The sequence below is a fragment of the Pyrus communis genome, chromosome 7, assembly GCF_041283825.1.
Source record: "Pyrus communis isolate YQ-2024b chromosome 7, ASM4128382v1, whole genome shotgun sequence".
Lineage (NCBI taxonomy): Eukaryota > Viridiplantae > Streptophyta > Magnoliopsida > Rosales > Rosaceae > Pyrus > Pyrus communis.
The window spans coordinates 7,131,408-7,153,089 of NC_142571.1; the positions used below are offsets into that span (position 1 = coordinate 7,131,408).

The 21,682-nt window shown below is 39.3% G+C and overlaps 2 protein-coding genes and 2 long non-coding RNA genes across 6 annotated transcripts in view; all 4 read right to left on the reverse strand.

Moving 5' to 3' along the window:
- The window catches only part of LOC148695584 (uncharacterized), a 95,207-nt gene that overhangs the window by 65,155 nt on the left and 8,370 nt on the right, over window positions 1–21,682 (reverse strand). The gene's annotated exons all lie outside the window — the stretch shown is intronic.
- On the reverse strand, window positions 4,603–5,531 carry LOC148695595 (uncharacterized). The gene has a single exon (XM_088697877.1). The coding sequence runs from the start codon at window positions 5,284–5,286 to the stop codon at window positions 4,675–4,677; it is 612 nt and encodes a 203-aa protein (XP_088554003.1). The 5' UTR covers window positions 5,287–5,531; the 3' UTR covers window positions 4,603–4,674.
- LOC148695596 (uncharacterized) lies at window positions 7,394–8,844 on the reverse strand. The gene is made up of 3 exons (XR_015964609.1): window positions 8,218–8,844; window positions 7,871–8,078; window positions 7,394–7,712 (listed from the first exon to the last, which is right to left on the reverse strand). It is a non-coding gene; the product is annotated as an uncharacterized LOC148695596 (long non-coding RNA).
- Window positions 15,234–18,463, reverse strand: LOC148695597 (uncharacterized). The gene is made up of 2 exons (XM_088697876.1): window positions 15,856–18,463; window positions 15,234–15,713 (listed from the first exon to the last, which is right to left on the reverse strand). Exons 1-2 carry the CDS (start codon window positions 17,876–17,878, stop codon window positions 15,337–15,339), a joined length of 2,400 nt encoding a protein of 799 aa, XP_088554002.1. The 5' UTR covers window positions 17,879–18,463; the 3' UTR covers window positions 15,234–15,336.

The following is a 21,682-nucleotide window of genomic DNA, read 5'->3' on the forward strand; positions in this document are numbered from 1 at the left end:
GTAACTTGCAGAGAGAATAGAAGTCATTTTCATCATTCTCAGTGCATTTTCTTCTTCTTCCATTTTACAAAACACTAACATGGCCTCAGAGCCAGGTTGGATTTAACAATCTGGGCGTAAATCTGTGAAGCTATCGAGCTCAATCGAAGCTCCATTGAAACTCTGTGAAGGTTGTCGATTCAGATCAAAATCATGTCTGGATCTAGAGGCTCGGAAGTGAGGACTCCAATCTTCTCCGGTGAGAACTACGAGTTCTGGAGAATCAAAATGGTTACAATCTTCAAATTTCTCGGGTTATGGAACCTGGTAGAAAAGGGAGTGTCAACACCTGACTCGAAGAAGAAGAAGAAGGAAGCTGAAGGGTCATCGGAAGACGATCGTGATGATGAAATGATGACCGTGCTAATGAGAGATGCAAAGGCTCTGGGAATCATACAAAACGCAGTCTCTAATCAGATTTTTCCTCGGATTGCAAACGCTGACTCAGCCAAGAAGGCATGGGATCTACTGTATGGAGAATATCATGGAGGTGATCAGGTTAGATCTGTAAAACTTCAGAATCTTAGACGAGAGTTTGAGTATGCTAGGATGCGAGATGATGAGTCTCTATCTAACTATCTCACAAGGCTGAATGATTTAATTAATCAGATGAGAACATTTGGTGAATCACTTTCTAATGAGAACATGTGCAGAAAGTTCTGATTAGTCTACGTAAACCTTATGATTCGATCTGTTTAGTTATAGAAAATACAAAGTGTTTAGAGACTGTAGAATTGCAAGAAGTTGTTTCAATCTTGAAGAGTCAAGAACAGCGGTTTGATCTACATAATGTTGATACCACTGAGAAAGCATTTGCATCATTCTCAGTGAGTTCACAAGGGCAGAATAGGAGTGGAACTCAATCTGGTTCATCAAAATTCCAGAAGAATTGGAATGCAAAGGGAAAGAAATGGGATTCGAAACCTCGATTCCAACAGAAATCTCTTAATAGCCCTGTATCCAATCCATACCAAACACAGTCAATGGGTCAAGAGAGTACCAAACCACAGTGTAGAGTGTGCTCTAAGTTCCATTTTGGTGAATGTAGATATAAAGGGAAGCCCAAATGTTATAACTGTGATAAGTTTGGTCATTGGGCTAGGGAATGCACTATAGGGAAAATTGTACAAAAGGCAAATTCTGCAAATCAGGTGGAAGTGACAGGGAATCTGTTCTATGCTAATAGTGCAATCTCAGAGAAAAATGTCAATGGAAATTGGTACATTGACAGTGGTTGTAGTAATCACACGACAGGGAATGCTGATCTCCTTGTCGATATAAGAACAAATGTTGCTGGAAAGGTGCAAATGCCTACTGGGGTGTTAGTAAACGTTGCTGGAATGGGTTCATTGGAAATTAATACTAACAAAGGGAAGAAGTATATCAGAGAGGTCATGCATTTGCCAGGATTGAAGGAAAATTTGTTGAGTGTAGGTCAAATGGATGAGCATGGATACTACCTAGTGTTTGGAGGAGGTATGTGTAGTGTATTTGATGGACCTTCACTTGACAATCTTGTCATCAAGGTCAAGAAGAAAGAAAATCGTTGCTATCCTCTTTCTCTGTTGCCTGACAATCAGTTGGTTCTGAAAGCAAGTATAGATCACTCTACTCGGACTTGGCACAGAAGACTTGGTCATTTGAACTTCAGGGGCTTGCAGCAACTCAGTGAGAAAAATATGGTGCATGGTCTTCCATACCTAGAGGAAATTAAAGATGTATGTCAAGGATGTCAGTTTGGAAAGCAACATAGAGACTGGTTTCCAAAGCAACAATCCTGGAGAGCAAACTGTCCCCTGGAACTAGTCCATGTTGATCTGTGTGGTCCTATGCAGAATGCATCATTGGCTGGAAACAAATATTTCATGCTATTCATTGATGACTGTACAAGGATGATCTGGGTGTATTTTCTCAGATACAAATCTGATGCATTCAATTACTTCAAAAAGTTCAAGTCAATGGTAGAGCTGCAAAGTGATCTCAAAATTAAAAGTCTAAGAAGTGACAGGGGTGGAGAATTTTTATCTTCTGAGTTTACTAAATTCTGTGAAACTGAAGGCATTCAAAGGCAACTCACTATGGCTTATACTCCTCAACAGAATGGAGTAGTGGAGAGAAAAAATCGAACTGTGGTTGAAATGGCAAAGACTATGCTTCATGATAGAGGTATGCCATATGTTCTTTGGGCTGAAGCTGTACACACAGCTGTATATATTCTAAATAGGTGTCCTACAAAGGCACTAGGAAATACAACCCCCTTTGAAGCCTATAGTGGCAGAAAACCAGGTCTTGCACATCTCAAGATTTTTGGTTCCCTGTGCTATGTTCATATACCTACTAAGACAAGACAGAAGCTAGATGCTAAGAGTGTTAAAGGTGTATTTGTGGGTTATGCTACATGTGAGAAGGGATACAGAATATTTGATCCATGTACTAACAAGTTAATCTTGTCAAGAGATGTGGTTTTTGATGAATCCATGACCTGGAATTGGAAAGAAAGTTCACCAAGTTCAGTTGCTGCAACTTACATCCAGGATCAACCTGAGAATGTAGTTGGTGTGAATCCATATGAGATGAGTGTGATTGAAGGAAGTTCTATCAGTCCTAGTTTTTCTTCTTATACACAAGAACAAGTAAGTTGCACCCCTGAAACTGCAACACTGTCAAAGACTTATGACCACACACCTCTGAAATGGAGAAATCTTGATGATATTTTTGCTCAATGTAATCTGTGTGTTATGGAGCCTGAAAGATATGAAGAAGCAGCTCAAGATGAATCATGGTTACAAGCAATGCAGGATGAGTTGAATATGATTGAGAAGAATGGTACATGGGAATTGGTAGATAGACCAACAATGCAGCCTATCATTGGGGTTAAATGGGTCTATAAAACGAAATTGAATCTGGATGGCACAGTCTTGAAAAATAAGGCAAGGTTGGTTGCCAAAGGTTATGCTCAGAAACCTGGTTTCGACTATAACGAAACCTATGCTCCAGTGGCTAGACTGGACACTATCAGAACCCTTATTGCATTAGCTGCCCAAAAGAGCTGGAGATTGTACCAACTTGATGTTAAATCGGCTTTCCTGAATGGTGTACTGCAGGAAGAAGTATATGTAGACCAACCAGAAGGATTCACAGTGCAAGGCAAGGAAGATAAAGTGTATAGGCTTCATAAAGCCCTTTATGGACTGAAACAGGCACCTCGAGCCTGGTATGGAGAAATTGATGCATATTTCTCCCAGTGTGGTTTTCAAAGGAGTCTCAGTGAACCAACATTATATATCAAGTCAAGGGGAGACAAGGATATTATAATTGTGTCTATCTATGTAGATGATATTGTCTACACAGGTAGTAGCACTGAACTGTTGGCAGAATTCAAAGAGGATATGATGATGAAATATGAGATGACTGATCTGGGTTTACTCCACCATTTTCTAGGAATGGGAGTCATTCAAACTAATTCCAGCATATTCATTCATCAAAAGAAGTATGCCTCATCTTTGCTGAATAAATTTAGGTTGAATGAATGCAAGCCTGTGTCTACACCATTGATTTCAGTTGAAAAACTCAGTAAGGATGATGGAAGTGGTCCAGCAAATGAAGAACAGTACAGAAAGATTGTGGGGAGCTTACTGTATCTTACAGCTACAAGACTAGACATAATGTATGCAGCAAGTCTACTTGCCAGATTCATGCATTCTCCCACAAACAAACACTATGGAACTGCCAAAAGGGTGCTCAGATACATTAAAGGAACCTTAGACTATGGTCTGGAGTATGTGAAAGGTACAAATTCTATGGTGATTGGTTTCTGTGACAGTGACTGGGGAGGATCAGTGGATGATAGTAAGAGTACTTCAGGATATGCCTTCTCTTTTGGCAGTGGGATTTTCTCTTGGGCATCAGTTAAACAAACATGTGTAGCACTTTCAACTGCTGAGGCAGAATATATCAGTGCTTCAGAGGCAACTGCACAAGCAATCTGGCTGAGGTTTGTACTGGAAGACTTTGGAGAACTTCAAACTGAAGCTACTCCATTACAGTGTGACAACACATCTGCAATTGCTATTACAAAGAATCCAGTATTCCATCAGAAGACTAAACATATTGATCGAAGATATCATTTTATCAAAGATGCTCTGCAAGAAGGAATCATTGATCTAGTCTACTGTCCTACAAAAGAGCAGTTAGCCGATATCTTCACAAAACCATTGGCAAAGGATCGATTCAGCTATCTCAGAGAGTTGATTGGAATCAAATCAGCTCAAAGCTTAACGGGGAGTGTTGAACTATAAGCCATGAGCTGATTAGTATTTGAGAATAATCTTGTCTTTAATTGTGTATTCACTTGTGCTTAGAAATTGCCAAGTGTAAGATCAAATTATGTAAGGCCATGAGTGCCATGTGTGATGATCCTAGCTATTGCTAGATGAGTGGCTGTGATCTTTTCTTCTAGAAGAAAAGATCTAGCTAAGCCTTGTTAACAGAATTATTCCCTTTTGCACGATTGTGTGTGCTGAGTGGAAAATATACTTTTACAAGTAGAAAAGGTTCCTCTGTAACTTGCAGAGAGAATAGAAGTCATTTTCATCATTCTCAGTGCATTTTCTTCTTCTTCCATTTTACAAAACACTAACAAAGAGATGATAAATTGCTAAAAGAAGTAGGGACTCCTCCTGTAAAGTGGTTAAAGTGGATGGAAAAAAATCTTAACTTTGACAAAAGGCCAAGCTCCTTTGGAATCTTTCCCATCAGCACATTGAAACCAATACCGAGCCCGAAGAGCTGAAGGCAACGCGACAAGTTAGTGGGAATTTCTCTACTCAGTGAATTGTTGTTTAACCGTAGTTGTTGCAATCTGTGCAGGCGGCTGAATTCTGGAGGAATTTCATGGCCTAAGCTGTTGTTTTGGAGATTAATGACTCTCAAAAAACTCAAGTTCCCAACATGCGGCGACATAGATCCTGCAAGTTTCAAGGACGGCAGGCTCAAGCTTGTGACCCTCTTATGACGACGACCACATGTAACGCCATGCCAAGAGCAAAAGTGGATGGTTTCATTCCATGAAGTCAGGACTTTAAAAGGGTCATGAGTTATGCTAGCCTTGATTTCAAGCAAAGCGAGTCTATCTGTCTCATTTCCCGGAAGGGCGAAACAAGGAAGGCAAGAGTGGGGAATGAAAGCATGCATAAAAAAGGATGATAAAAACAATGCAGAAATGGAGTTGTAAAACCCCATCCCCATGATGATGCTATTTATTTTGTAAGGAAGTTAAAACTCAATTTATAAAAGAGTATAGCAGGACTGATGGTTTGTATACCAGCTTTAGCAGAATCCAATTTATAATCATAACCAGAGTGCTCTGTACGCATGCAGTGGATCTACAGCCACCGATATCGTAGTCGATGAGGGATAGCATTGACCTGACCAAAAAAGTCTCTCTCTTTTCTTTTTAACTTAATTTTATGAATAAATTCAATTTACATCTAATTTTGTGAACTAATATTAGGAATATTCACTTTTTTGAAAATTATTGTATTCATTCTTCTTTATTTTTTTTAACGAACAATATTATCTACATTAAATGATGAAGAGTGGGTTAAGCATCACGATGTGCTATCAATAATGTGGTTCAAATTTGCCTTTGATGAAAATTGAACCTAAGACCTCTCACTTCCAATGAAGAGGAATATTATTAGACCGTAATAATAAGTGGCATATTCATACTTTAACTTAAAACAAATGAAAAAAAAAGAGAGATATTGGTTTTGTGTGAAATTTTCTCTTTGATTATAAACAGTATGACACAGTGACTTGCTTGATGAATGTGTTCTTGTTGAAATTTTTTTATGGATACCAAAAATACAAGTTATGTAGCATATTATTATATGTGTTATAATAAAGGTAGGCAACAATGTTGACGTATGTCACATTTTGGGTATATTAATAAAATAACAAATTTACGTTTTATATTTGAGTGAAATAATAACATCATATAATCGTGTTCGAATGCATAAAAAATGCTCATTCTTGTTCATCGATAGTATGAAAAAAAAAAGTATTTATCTTTGGTTTTGTACAATTACAATTGCTAATTTTGGTGTAGTGTCGTGTCATTTATTTATGCCAACAAATAGTGTAGGTCTTCTGACCCTCTCCTTCCGGATTGGTGCGTGTTTGCGTCTCGTGATTGGATTGAGGATATACACAAAAGAATACGGTAATGATAAGAAGACTAAATTTATCGATAAAATTCATAAACTAAATGATACATCACTAATAAGAATCATCATGTTTATCAAAGCTTAATTCATAATTCAATTATCAACTTTCATATCATTTAGTTTACAAAATTTTACCTATAAAATTAATTTCCCTAACATTATCCAAAGAACAAGTAATGGGAACATTACCACACCAAAATAAATAAATAAAAGCTCCGCTACTCTCAGTTATAAGAGAAGATAAAGGTTTTAAGTCACAAATACGGTCACTTCATACCATTAGTGTATAATTTAGTAGTGCTTTTATAGGTTTGTAAGTAAGATTTCTTAAATGAAATCCAACTTTAAGGGGATCAGCTTTTGTGCATCAACACTTGGTTGTAAATTATCTTGATTATAGATTATGGAATATTTGGACTTGACTGGGCATATATGGGTCAACTATATTGTCTCTAGTATTGGACGGTGCCGTGGTAGACTGGTAGATATAGTTGGCATTCATTAATGGTTACTGCCCTACCAGCTTGAAATAAGTGTTGGAAGATAGCTACTACATTGTTTTGATTCTATTTTCTTGCTTATCTTACAAGTTACTATAAAACGAAGTGTCATTAATGAGGATCAAATGCCGTCGAAAAAGACATTTTGCCGTCACAAATATTTATTTCCGATGAAGAAAAGCCCTCGCTGGGAGTCGCAAATTGTCCCATTGGAAATACTTTTTTCCAACTAGCCGTCGAAAATACTTTATTATCTACGCACAAGACTTGTCATTAGTAGTTAGTTTTTCGTCGGAAATGAATTTTCAAAATGACAAACTTATTTTATTTTTGACAAGGTAATGTGGTCGTAAATAATTATATAGTTGTTGAAATTACTTTCTAAAAGATGACATGTTTTTTGCGATGATGTTATTTTGACCAAATAATAGTGTCAGAAATTTTTTTTCCAACAAAATAATTTTTATTGTGAGAATGCACAATCGTCACAGTTACAATTTTCAACCATTAACTACTACTCTAATGTGTCACAGATATTATTTTCATCGGAAAAAATAAAATAATAGACATTTCCAATGGAAATTGAGTCAAGAAATATACGCTTTTTGGTAAAAATTCCATTGAGCATTGTTTAAAGAATATTTTGTATTATCATTAATAAAAACAAAAGTATATAAGATCAATGTGGTAAAGCCAATACATTCATTACAAACCTAAGATATGTGTTTGAACATATTAACACCAGTCATCAAACTCCGAAAATGCAAACTTGAATTCTTTTGAAGACGTGCAGATAAAAGCATCTTCCCTTTTGTACATACAGTGTATGTATCTCCTTCATCACTCCATATAGCTTGTTCATCACTATATAGCTCCTTCATGTATCTCACTACTTCATGCAGCTAGCTACAGTTTATGCATCTCCTTCATCACTCCTCATATCTCCCTACACCAAAACCACACAACCACAAGTTTAATTATGATACAAATATCAGACTAACTGGTAGCAGAGCACAGAAAATCAGCAACTACATAAATGGGTAGCTCCACTTTATTAACTAATAAACAAACAAACAAAAAATGAAAATTTTGAGATATACTCACAGTGGGGTTCGGAAAACGATGCCAAAGACCTTATTTTCGTCGTTGTTGGACATGGAAGCGACTTGGGCACCTGTCTTTTTGTGGCGGAGAAACAAAGCTTCCGACTTGCACTCTCCGATGAACTCCTCGGCGACCTTCTCGAACCCCAGCTTGTCCAAATCTTCATCTGTCAAGGTTAAGGAAGAGAGCACCTCACAACACTCTGTACCTGTGAGTACCCACAAGAAAAAATGGATTAAATCGCAAAATTACCAACAAAAAAGAAGGGTAGCTTGGGGTTTGAGTTTCTTATATTATGTTCAAACATAACTATTTTGAAGTTAAAAAGACTCGACTAAAACCCTTACCACCATAGAGTCTAGTCCATCCGAACTCCGAAGTTAAACGAGTTTGGACGAGAGTAGTACTAGGATGGGCGACCGCCTAGAAAGTCTTCGTGTTGCATCCCTCATAGCCGACCGCACATGGTGGGAAAAGGCTTAAGAAAAAGAAGAAGAAGATAGTAATAAAAGTGGTTGTGCAATGTTAGTTCACTTAAACTTTCGATCCAACCCATGTAATGAGTTTTAGGTCAATGGCTCCGAAACCACAAGGGCTTAAGGGCACTAGGTGTAGAACGCCCCTAAGGACTTACTAACTCGAGCTGAAAAGGCTACGAAACCAACTAACCACCTTGCCCCATGCCAAGACTCTACTATTTGACGCGAGATCACTGCTGATTAGTCATGACTGACCTGGTTACTAAGCAAAGTCTCGGTGGAACAATTATTACTTTATTTATAACAATAACTAAACTTTATTTTTTTTTTTTAGAACAAAAATATAAAAAATTAACTCAGACGAAAAGCAAGTGCTTCAATCTCACCCCCACAAATCATGTTGGTGTGAATGTGCTAATTGTGAAAGGATAACTCATGAATTAGTGCCAAAACAACAATAAATAGAAAAGACTCTACTGTGGAATTAATTTCCACCATGTCCATTTGTTCAAATGTTTAAAATAATCTATGAATATTAACTTAAAAAGAATGAAAAATTTTAGCATACTTAAAAATTAAAAGTCTAAAAATTTTACCTTTCTTCCCCTAAACTTAAATCACACAATATCCTCAAGGTGCGGAAAAAATAAAGAAAGAAAACAAAAATATTAAAACCTTAAAAACTGAAAAATAGCTAACAAAGACAAAAGAAAATAAAAGAAAGAAACAATAAAAGAAAATATAAAATAACAAAGGAAACAGGAACAGAAATAAAAGAAAAGACAATGAAACCGACACACCTGGCATTCGAAGTGGTGACCTGCTGACAAGAAAGAAACAGAGGCGCTGGAAAATATTGGAAAAAGAAGCAAAATTTCAGTGCTCTGGAGAGTTGAACCCGTGACAGGTAACATGAACTAGAGGCCCATTTCCTCATCTCTCCTTCATTTCCTCTTTCCCTTCATTTCTCATGGAACTGAAACCCTAGCTTCTATCATCAACCCAGAACGTCAAAACATGAATCCATCTCCATCTCTGTCAAAAACGGAACCCAACCATGGCGATCTTTGATTCTAGCCCAGATTGTCACCATCGTGCATTCTGATGAGAGTATTGGATCCACCACCAATCTCTCCACTGCATCTGCTGTCAAGACATGATCCCACCAATCTCTCCATAGTGTTTATGTAAATAATCAAGAGTTATTAGTTACCTTTTATGTTTCTTAAAGTCAACTATAGGCTCGTATATATCTTGTATCAATATGCTAAGCATATTAAGATATTGATTACTGAAATAAACGGTTTCTCCCTACCAAACCCTAAACCCTACTATTCTCTATATGGTATCATCATTTCTCCCGAGCTAACGCCTCCCAACGTTCGATCCTCTCCACGCCCCACCACCCCACTCTCCACTGCCTCTTCTGCTTCCTCTCATTCTTCACCCATGGCCGCATCTATTGCTTCCCTTCCTACCTCCTTCAACATCTCCCACACCATCAATACTCCCATGGACAGAAATAATTATCTCAGTTGGCGTTCTCAGTTTTCCGACATCCTTGAAATTCATGGTCTGGAAGATGTCGTGACCCTCAATACCAAACCTCCCAAGAAACTTGATGATGGATCTCTTAATCCGAATTATTCTCGCGACAAACTTGTTCTCAGTTGGTTCAAGTCTACTTGCTCATCCTCTATCCGCTCTATCCTGCTTCCTTGCACATATGCCTTCGATGCTTGGTCTCTCCTGGAAAAACGTTTGTCTCCTGTCTCCAAAACTCACATCCGCACCCTTCATGAACAACTCCGCACCCTAAAAAAGGATTCCGAGAAGTCCATGTCTGACTATTTGTTGCATGCCAAAAGCCTTGCAGATTCCGTTACTGCTGCTAGATCCATTATTTCTGACGACGATCTCATCGAAAGTCTCTTGGACGGTCTTGGTCCTGAATATAAAGAGTTCACCACCGTTGTTCATCTTCGCTCTCCTCTCACTTATGATGATTGCTACGACTTGCTTCTTCAAGAAGAACATCTCATCCACAAGATGTCCACACTCTCCTTGTCCAGTAACGCTGCTTTCACTGCCTCTCGTCGCCCTGCTGGTTCGTCTCCGTCTGCTCACAACGGCCACCGCTCATCTTCTTCACATCACTCCTTTGGGCAAGGCAGTGGTCGTGGTCGACCTTGGCGTTATTCCAACCCAAATCGTCAAGCACACTGGAATTCTCTTCGACCTACTCCCCGTTCCTCGAACGACACTCGCCCACCTCTTCTTCCCACACCATCCCTACCACCTAAGCCACCAACTTTTGAATATGATGGCTACTGTCAACTGTGTGAAGAATATGGTCACAAAGCCCGCCAGTGTCCTACCCGAGGCAACTTTGCATATTTAGCCACTGCGGACTCTCCTTCGCCAACACCTTGGGTGGTCGATTCCGGCGCCACCAACCACATCACTAATGATCCTTCCGCCCTCACACAAATTCGTCCATACACAGGTACTGACACTATTATTGTGGGCAACGACAATCACCTCCATATTTCTCATGTTGGTAAATCCTCCATCTCTGGTTTACATGGACCTATGTTCCTCAAAGATGTGTTATATGTCCCTGCCATTAAGAAGAATCTCTTATCTCTTCGTCGTTTTTGTTATGATAATCACTGTTTCTTTGAGATGGATGATAGTTCTTTTCGTGTGAAGGACAAGAAAACGGGCCAACTCCTTGTGATTGGGCATAGCTATGGCGAACTTTACTACATTCGAGCTGCTTCTCATGTTACTCCCAAGCTTGTGTTTTATGGTGAACGGACAACTAGCGACGTGTGGCATGCTCGCTTGGGTTACCCATCCACTGCTATCTTTCAAGTTTTAGCCCATAAATATCATATTCCCATTAGTGGTGCAGTTTCCTCTAATGACAAATGTCATGTTTGTCCCATAGGCAAGGCATGTCGCCTTCCATTCTCCTCTCGGACGTCCATGACTCACTATCCTTTAGACATTTTACATCTTGATGTATGGGGCCCTACTCCTATGATATCTAGTTTTGGTTATAAATACTATTTATCTATAGTGGATGATTATTCAAGATTTGTGTGGTTGTTCCCTCTTGTTCGCAAGTCAGATGTCATGCCTACCTTTATCACTTTCAAACGCATGATTGAAAATCGTTTGACTCGCACTATTAAAGTATTACAAACAGATGGTGGTGGTGAATTCACTAGCATTGCATTTCGGCACTTTCTTCTTGATCACGGCATCTCACATCAACTCTCTTGCCCACATACGCCGCAACAAAATGGCATCGTTGAGCGCAAACATCGCCATGTTACCGAAATGGGTCTATGTCTCCTTGCTCAATCTCATCTCCCGCAAAAATTTTGGGTGGAGGCCTTCACAACTGCTGCATTCCTTATCAACCGGTTGCCTCTTCATCATCTTGGGAATGTTTCTCCTTATGAAAAACTTTTTGCCAAAGTTCCTGATTACCGGTTTCTTAAGACGTTTGGATGCACATGTTTTCCTCACTTGGTTCCTTACAACAAACATAAGTTGATGCCTAAGTCCATCCCATGTGTCTTCATTGGTTACGACAACAACTACAAAGGCTACCGTTGTCTCGATGTTGCTTCTGGTAAGGTGTATATTTCTCGCAATGTACAATTTGATGAACTCACTTTTCTGTATCAAAATCGCATGGCAGATTCTCCTCCTCCTGAGCAGTCTCCTCCACCATTATTTTTGGAACCACTACTGCCTGCAGTCGCACCTATGTCTCCCAGCACCGTTCCACCACCTGCCGTAGCACCTGTGTCTCCCAGCCACCTTCCACCACCTGCATCTGCCTCTTTTACGCCTCACTCTTCATCCACGGCTGTTGAAGCGCCCTTACCCACTTCACCAACTGCACATTTTCAGTCATCTGCCACCACCATTGCTGCATCACCGCCACATGTCACTTCTCCCGATTCTACTCCTCCACGCAAATTTGGGAGCATCAATGCTCTTACTTATACCTCGCCCCGGCATCCCCTTCCTCACGGGTTAACTGCTGTCCTTGACGATCCTATGTCCATTGAGCCCACTAGCTACACTCAAGCCTCCAAAATTCCTCATTGGCAGCAAACGATGAAAGAGGAACATGATGCACTTCTTCAGAATCACACCTGGTCTCTTGTTCCTGTTACTCCCAATATAAATATTGTGGGCTGCAAATGGGTCTTTCGTGTTAAACGCAAGGCCGACGGATCCATTGACCGCCAAAAGGCTCATCTTGTCGCCAAGGGGTTCAATCAACAAGTTGGTGTTGACTACGACGAGACCTTTAGTCCTGTCGTTAAACCAGGTACTATTCGTACTATTCTTGCCTTAACAGTCTCACACAATTGGTCCTTGCAGCAACTTGACGTTCGGAATGCCTTCTTGAATGGTATTCTCCACGAGGAGGTTTATATGAAACAACCACCTGGCTTTGTTGATCCCAATCACTCCCAGTATGTTTGTCGCCTTCACAAAGCTCTTTATGGCCTCAAACAAGCACCTCGCGCTTGGTTCCAACGTCTAGCCTCCTTCTTGTGTAATCAAGGCTTTTCCCATAGCAAATCGGATGCATCCTTGTTTACTTACCATTCCTCTACACACTCCCTCTATGTTCTGGTATACGTTGATGATCTTATTGTCACAGGTTCAAACAATGATGTTATTCACAGGTTCCTTAATCAACTATGTACCACCTTTGCCAGCCGCAAGCTAGGTGACCTCCATTTTTTTCTTGGCATGGAAGTTACTCGCCGAGGCAGCCACCTATCTCTTGCTCAAAGTCGTTATGCATCTGATTTACTCCAGAAATTTAAGATGGACCAGTGCAAGCCCAGCCCCACTCCATTCCTCTCCTCCTTGCGTCTCTCGGCTTATGATGGTGATCCTCTCTCGGAACTTGAAGTTTATCGGAGCATGGTTGGCGGACTTCAGTATCTAACTCTCACCCGTCCAGACATTCCCTTTGCCGTTAATCAAGTTTGTCAATACATGCACAACCTTAAATCAACTCATCTTCAGGCCGTCAAACGTATCTACCGCTACATAAAAGGGACTGTTGAACGCGGTCTTTTATTTCGTTCCTCTCCCGACTTCACTCTTCGCGGCTTCTCTGATGCTGACTGGGCCGGTTCCCTTGATGATCGTCTATCAACCAGTGGTGCCTGCATTTTTCTTGGTCCGAACCTTCTTACATGGACCGCCAAAAAGCAATCCACCGTGTCTCGTTCTAGCTCCGAAGCCGAATATCGTGCACTTGCCACCACAGCTGCTGAAATTCGTTGGTTCTGTTATCTCTTCCGTGAACTAGGCATTCCGCTTCGTACTCCACCTTGCATCTTCGTCGACAATGTCTCTGCTCTTCACATGGCCGCCAATCCTGTGTTTCATGCGCGTACTCGTCATATAGAGATTGACTACCATTTTGTTTGCGAGCTTCTTGCCCACGGTGTCCTTCAAACTCGCCACATCTCTTCTCATCATCAAATCGCTAATATCTTCACTAAAGGCCTTTCCCGCGATCGATTCTCTTTTCTTGGTTCCAAGCTCAATCTCCGCTTTGTTCCGTTTCACTTGAGGGGGGGTGACGAGAGTATTGGATCCACCACTAATCTCTCCACTGCATCTGCTGTCAAGACATGATCCCACCAATCTCTCCATAGTGTTTATGTAAATAATCAAGAGTTATTAGTTACCTTTTATGTTGCTTAAAGTCAACTATAGGCTTGCATATATCTTGTATCAATATGCTAAGCATATTAAGATATTGATTACTGAAATAAACGGTTTCTCCCTACCAAACCCTAAACCCTACTATTCCTCTGCGAAACCCGAGGTAAAGATCTCTCATTCTCTCTCTGCGATTATGGTCTCCACTTGGCGATATCTTAAATAAAAATGCATCCAACCATATCTCCCTTTCGTTTTCACAACCGAAGCTCAAATGAAAACGAAATTCTGACTCATGCATGTATGTTTTCTGTATGTGGACTTGGGGATCCGAGTAAGGCCACGGGGAATAGGAACTGCAAGGAGCAATGGCTCACAAATGAAGGTGTTGTACACACAGCAAAGATGGCTGCAAGAACTCGGATCTACAAAATGAAAGGTAAATCAAATCCCTCCACTGCGTTAAAATTAAGCATGGTTTAATATCTCTGAAAGTCATACGGATTTGTGAAATGTTTCTCTCATGCATTTATAGACCTAAAATTTCGTTAATGCTCATTTAATTTTCTGTGACATGGCTTTGATGAATGCCCACCTCTGTGTTGCCTGGACCACCCCCAAACTATATGTAAAACAATATTTTAATGAAATATGAGAGTGAGTGAGCGAAAGATAAATGTTGATGAATGGATGATGAATGCTCACATAAATGTTGATGAATGGATGACTAATGAATGCGTATTTTTGTATCTTTATTGTTTCATTTATAGAAGAGTAAGGTTTATATCCCCCTTCTTTTTTATGTATTTTTTTTCTTTTTTCTTGTATTACGAGGAGTTGGGTTTATGTTTTCCTGACTAGGTGTAACTTACTTTTTGTTATTAATAAAATTCTCCTCGTACCGTCTAGGTTTTCTAAAAAGATAAAATAACAAAAGCAATAAACTACTATGGAATGCTTCCCATTTTCAACCAGGGATAAGCCTCTCAACAGAGAGCAGGAAATCCAACATAGGTTTGAAATTTGATGAATACTTTCCACAACTTTGTTTTTTAATTTTTAATTTGTAATTCTTTCAGAGTGTTCGTCCTGTAATGTTTGGCAAAGCCAGAATGTCATTGTTCAAGCATAATTCGATGCAAATAAGTTTGTTTGGCAAGCATTGATCAACTAGCCATTTGCACTGCATTTTTTATCTAACAAATACGAGAACGCTTTCACATAACTTCAATACTATTATATGTTATACCACATATTAACAATAAGCTTCTATTCGCATATACCATTTGCTCGAAGTTTGTTTCTGATCTGACACATATGTGCCACAGCATCACAGATGTTCAATCTTTCTCTAGGCAACTCCGCTGAGCAAGCAACACCAATTTCTAAAACAGAGATTAAACTTTCTATGATTAGGACGCGATTGCTTGCCCTCCCCTCATTAGGATGATTCCTCTCTTGAACAAGAACGGGATCCAAAACCTCTTCCACTTGCTCAGGCAGAGCTGCCTTCACAAAGCTATAAAGGTTTGAAGTTCCCTGAAACATGTCATCGGTCGGTCTTTTTCCTGTAAATATTTCCAACAGGAGGATGCCAAAGCTATACACATCACCTTGTGTCCACACTTTATGTCCCATGCCATATTCTGCATTCCACAATTCAGAACATTAGATTCTAATTTTCTAGTGAAGTGCTAAAAGCTCATTTCATGTTTGAAAATTTTAACATAAATACTGCACAATTTTAAAATACTAGCTAGGAAAAAATAAACTACCAAGTGTAATTACCTGGAGGAGCATAACCAATAGTTCCCCTTATCCCTAAAGAACTTGATTGATTTCCCGAAGAATTTTCAGCAGCTTTTGGTAGGAACCTCACCAACCCGAAGTCACCTACATGTGCAACCATGTCCTCATTGAGAAGAATGTTGCTGGGTTTGAGGTCGCAATGAACTATTGGCGTCTCACAATGATGATGGAGATAATCCAATGCCATAGCAACATCAATACCAATATTCAACCTCTGAGAAATTGTTAAGCTCCTTGGCCTCTCATTTGTCTCACCAATTGTATGAATTGGATACAACCATTCCTCCAAGCTCCTGTTAACCATGAACTCATAAATTAAGGCCTTGAAGTTGTGACCGCGATAATCAAAACCAGAACATGCTGAGAGTACTTTGACAAGATTACGGTGTCTAATATTTTTGAAAGCCTCGCACTCAGCAATAAAACTTTTGTAAGCTCCGCGACGAACAAGGTTGAGTACCTTGACGGCAACTGTAGTTTCACCTTGCTCAAGTAGTCCTTTATAAACGGACCCAAAACTGCCCATACCGACCAAGTTGGTTGAGGAGAATCCATTTGTTGCCTTTAGAAGACTTTGGTAAGACACATGGGGAAATCTGTCCGAATCAGTTGCAGCTTGACCCTTTTTGTCCCTCCGTGAGCAATAAAGGTCCAAAATGGTTAGTGCAAAAATGACTCCAAGAATCCCACAAACGAGGGAGAGAACCAATTTCATGGTTAAGCTCAATCCTTTCTTTTTTGCATGCTGGAGTTTGCGTTTTGGCAAATGAAACTCAGGTATGCCCCCACAAAGCTTGCTATTTCCTTCAACTGATGTCGCCGTTGCATTCTTGAACACTTCTTTGATCGGCAACATGCCCTCAAAATTGTTATAAGATAGATTCAGAGATTCCAAAAATACAAAATTTTCTAAGAATTCTGGAATGGTGCCTGACAAGTTGTTGTGAGAAAGATACAATTCTGAAAGACCTCTTAGTGAACTCAAAGTTGATGGAATTGTCCCATTGAAGAAATTTCCATGCATGTCTAGGTACTCTAATTTTATACAACTAACAAGACTAGCCGGAATTTCACCGAATAACATGTTATCAGAGATATCTAAATACTCTAGATTTATTAAAATTCCTATGTTCTCTGGCAGGGAGCCTATAAAATGATTTTGAGGTAAACTCAGTACATACAAGTTCAACAGACCAACGATTTCTTGCAATATGATACTGGTAAAATTGTTAGCACCAAGAGATATGATCCTCAAATTCTGACACTCACTTAAACTCTGCATATTGCCTTGAAGTTTGTTGCCTTCTAAGTATAACTCATTTAATTGACTTAAATTTCCGAAAGAGGATGGAAGATTGCCACAGAGAGAGTTCCTACTCAAATTTAATTGATATAACTTGTGAAGCTTTCCTACAGTAGGGGGAATGTGACCTGATAATTGGTTCTCAGACATCCACAAAATCTCTAAGTTAGCCAGATTTGCAATCTCATTTGGGATACTTCCTAATATTTTATTTTGACCTATAAGGAAGGTTTGAAGAGAAGATGACAGGTTTCCTATGCATTGAGGTAACGTGCCCCCAAAATTGTTGGCAAACATTTCGATAAATTCTAAATTGGTGGCATTGCTCAAATCGCAGAGAAAGGTTAAGTCATCAATTCCCCCACTTCCGAGATGGTTGTAAGCAAGAATTAACAACTCAAGTTTATGCAAATTTGTCAAAGGAGGGACCTTTCCATGCAGGTGGTTACCTGCCATCCCCAATCTAATTAGATTTGAGGCATTAGATAATGAAACAGGAATAGGTCCACTGAATTGGTTATCGTTAATGGAAAATAGTTGGAGCCTCGGAATGACCATACCTAAGTTTGAGGGCAGACTCCCTTGGATTTCGTTGTCTACCATGGAAAGGACTGTGAGAGAAGAGAGATTAAAGATTGAGGGAGGAAGCATACCCGAAAACCTATTTACATCAAAAGCAAGGAAGCTAAGATTGGTCATTCGGCCAAAAATATCCGGGACAGTGCCACTCAAATTATTAGAAGATGCGGAGAACCCTTAAAGAGATGATAAATTGCTAAAAGAAGGAGGGACTCCCCCTGTAAAGTGGTTATAGTGGATGTGAAAAAATCTCAACTTTGACAAGAGGCCAAGCTCCTTTAGAATCTTTCCCATCAGCTCATTGAAACCAATACCGAGCGTGAGGAGCTGAGAGCAACGCGACAAGTTAGTGGGAATTTCTCCACTCAGTGAATTGTTATTTAACCGTAGTTGTTGCAATCTGTGCAGGCGGCTGAATTCTGGAGGAATTTCATGGCCTAAGCTGTTGTTTTGGAGATCAATGACTCTCAAAAAACTCAAGTTCCCAACATGCGGCGACATAGATCGTCCAAGTTTCAAGGACCGCAGGCTCAAGCTTGTGACCCTCTTATGACGACGACCACATGTAACTCCATGCCAAGAGCAAAAGTGGATGGTTTCATTCCATGAAGTCAGGACTTTAAAAGGGTCATGAGTTATGCTAGCCTTGATTTCAAGCAAAGCGAGTCTATCTGTCTCATTTCCCGGAAGGGCGAAACAAGGAAGGCAAGAGCGAAGAATGAAAGCATGCAAAAAAAAGGATGACAAAAACACTGCAGAAATGGAGTAGTAAAACCCCATCCCCATGATGATGATATTTGTTTTGTGCGAAAGTAGAAATTGAGTTGTAAAAAGGTTGAGCTGTATTGATTGTTTGTCTAGCAGCATCCAATTTATAATCATAATCAGAGTGCTCTGTGCGTAGTGGATCAGCCACCCTAATCGCTATCGTACTCGATGAGGGATGTCCTGACAAAAAAATATATCTTTTTCTCTTAATTTTATGGATAAATTCAATATAAATCTAATTTTGTGAACCTAATATTAGGAATGTTCACTTTTTTGAAATTATTGTATTCATTATGTAACTTAAAACAAATGAAAAAAGAGAGATATTAGTTTTGTATGAAATTTCTCTTTGATTATAAACTGTATCACACAACGACTAACTTGATGAATGTGTTGTTCTTGTTGAGAAATTTTTATGGGTACTAAAAATACAAGTTAGGTAGCGTATTATTCCACGTGTTATAATAAAGGTGGACGACAAGGTTGATATATCTTACTTCTTATGTGTATTGATAAAAAAAAACAAATTCCCGAGTTATAAGTTGAGTGAAATAATAACACCATATGGTCGTGTTCGAATACATAAAAAATTGCTCGTTCCTGTTCATATCGATAGTATGCCAATAAAACAATAGTTAGCTTTGGTATTGTACAATGACAATTCCTAATTTTGACGCATTATTGTGTCATTTGTTTATGCCAACAAATAATGTTCGTCCTCACTCCTCTAGTTCCAGATTGGGTGCGGGCTTGCGTCTTGTGAATGGATTGAGGATATACACAAAAGAATAGGTAATGGGAATTTAGGTAAGGAAACAAAGAGAGTCGCAAGATTATAGCAAGCCGTATTACTCACGAAATCTGTATTGTTTAAAGGGGTAAGATGAAGCTAAGGGTCTCGAGGTTAGCATTCAAAACTTTCTACGTACTTTTTTGAGATAGCATTTGGTCTTAGGATTGGTACTAATGAAGTGATCAAAGCCACTTCCTGTTCTCTAGCTGTGTCTAACCACTATGAGTCATTAGAAAAAGATCCAACTGTTTTTCTTAATAAAAGGGGACTAGCTGGTGACTTTGTCACGACAGTCCATTCTTCCGGGGGTAGGGAAGACTCACATAGGCATTTCAGCCTCCCCCTGGCCACCATCGTACGATTCACCAGCGCTAGGAATCGAACCCAAGACATGTCGTGTGGAATACGGGTCTAAAATTCATCCCAAACCACTGGGTCACCCCATGGTGGTTGAAAAAGATCCAACTGAACCACCTGAAATTTAATTCTTTTTTTTTCTTCCAGTAACTCGTATAGGGAAAGAATGACACGTAGACTGCTATCAGAGTCTAAAATACTAGTAAATAATAGCATAACCAACTTCCGTAAATAGCCAAACAAGGCATGCCCAAGTCGCTGATGCCTTAACTAAATCTTCTTAATCTTGTCACCATTCCCACTACGTACCTGATTTACTCTGCTAGGAGCCTAGGAGCCACATCGTCGACATAATACAACCCCTTTCTCTTAGTACCATGCCTAATTACAACCCTAGTTTGGATATCCGGAAGTAAGCAAAAAATAGAAACATTAGTACGATATAACCCAATTGATCGATAATTTGACTGACTGATAGAAGATGATTTGATAATTCCGGAAGAAGCAAGGTATTGTGTAAGGATAAAGATGAGGTGAGTGCAATTGGACCAGCCTCTGATCCGAGATAATATTTCCATTGGCAGTGACAACACCCTCTGTTGGAGGATGAATCATGGATGAAAGAAAGACTCATCATGCGGCATGTGGTCACGATCTCTAGAAGCAATTTAGACATTTCCCGAATTTCCTGAATTATCTCGATCAACAGAGAGAGATACTTGATCAAAAAAAGACAATATTGTCTTCTCTCCCATGGTTGCAGTAGGCTTAGGTTTAAGATTTTCAATGTCGATTGCCACGAACAAGCCGCACGACAAGAATTAGGATTATTGTGCTACTTAAAAAACACGAAGAGGCACTGGGTAAATTTTGGTTCTGTGTAGGATTAATGATTGTCCAAAACACAAGACAATCAACGAAGTGTAGGGCAATGACATCCAAGGAAGCTACATGACATGAATAGTTTTTTGGGTTTAGGTTTTTTTTTTTTTTTTTTTTTTTCGGGAAAAGAGACAAGCCGTGACCCTTTTTTTTTTTTAATTTTTTAATTTTTTTTTTTATAGAAATCCTTAATTGTATGAGTGAAATTTTATTGATAATAAAAAAATTTCCACCTAGTCAAGATAGATGTAAACCTAACCCTTCATAATACAAGAAGAAAAAAAAAAAAAAAGATTGAAAACACATGAAAAGGAAGGGGGACATAATATTTTACCCTTCTAGAAACGAAAACAATAATGATACAAGGAAAAAAGAGGGGGGGGGGGGCCTGAAACCTAACCCCTCCATAGCCAAACCTAAAAGTCTAAACCTGTAAAACAAATTAAGTTAGATCACAGGTTAAGAAAATAAAATAAGAAAGTGAGACAAACCTATATGTTGAGATGCACATTCATTTGAGAAGCGGAAGCCAGTAAAGCCAGCATAGTCTGAAAACAAAGCAGTACAAGCCACCAGCAAAGGGGAATCATGCCATACCAAAGTTGGAGAAGACGAACCTATATTAGCAAAGTTGTATGCAACAACATTCCCTTCGAAATATATGTGAGAGGTGTAGAAAGTCATCTTTCGAATGCGATCTAAACAAATAGACCATTGCGTACGAAGAGGCCAAGGAGGGTCAAAAGCAGTCGATTGGAAAGCAAAAATAACACTAGAACAGTCACTTTCCAACCAAAGACAATGCCATCCTGCTGATATGCAAACTCTACACTAATAATAATTGCTGATAATTCTGCATAGAAAGAGTTACAATGACCAATCTGAAACCAAGATAAAAGTGTAAAACTTTTTTTCTTTTTTGACGGTACGAGGGAAATTTTATTGATAACGAAAAAGAAGTTACACTTTATCATTTTCCGAAGTTAAAGTTGGAGAAGACAAGCCCATGTTAGCAAAATTGTCCGCAACAAAATTTCCTTCGTGATATATGTGAGATGCGTAGTAAGTCATTTTTCAAAAATGAAACACTTCCGGTACTGTTCACTTTTAACGAAAAACCATGT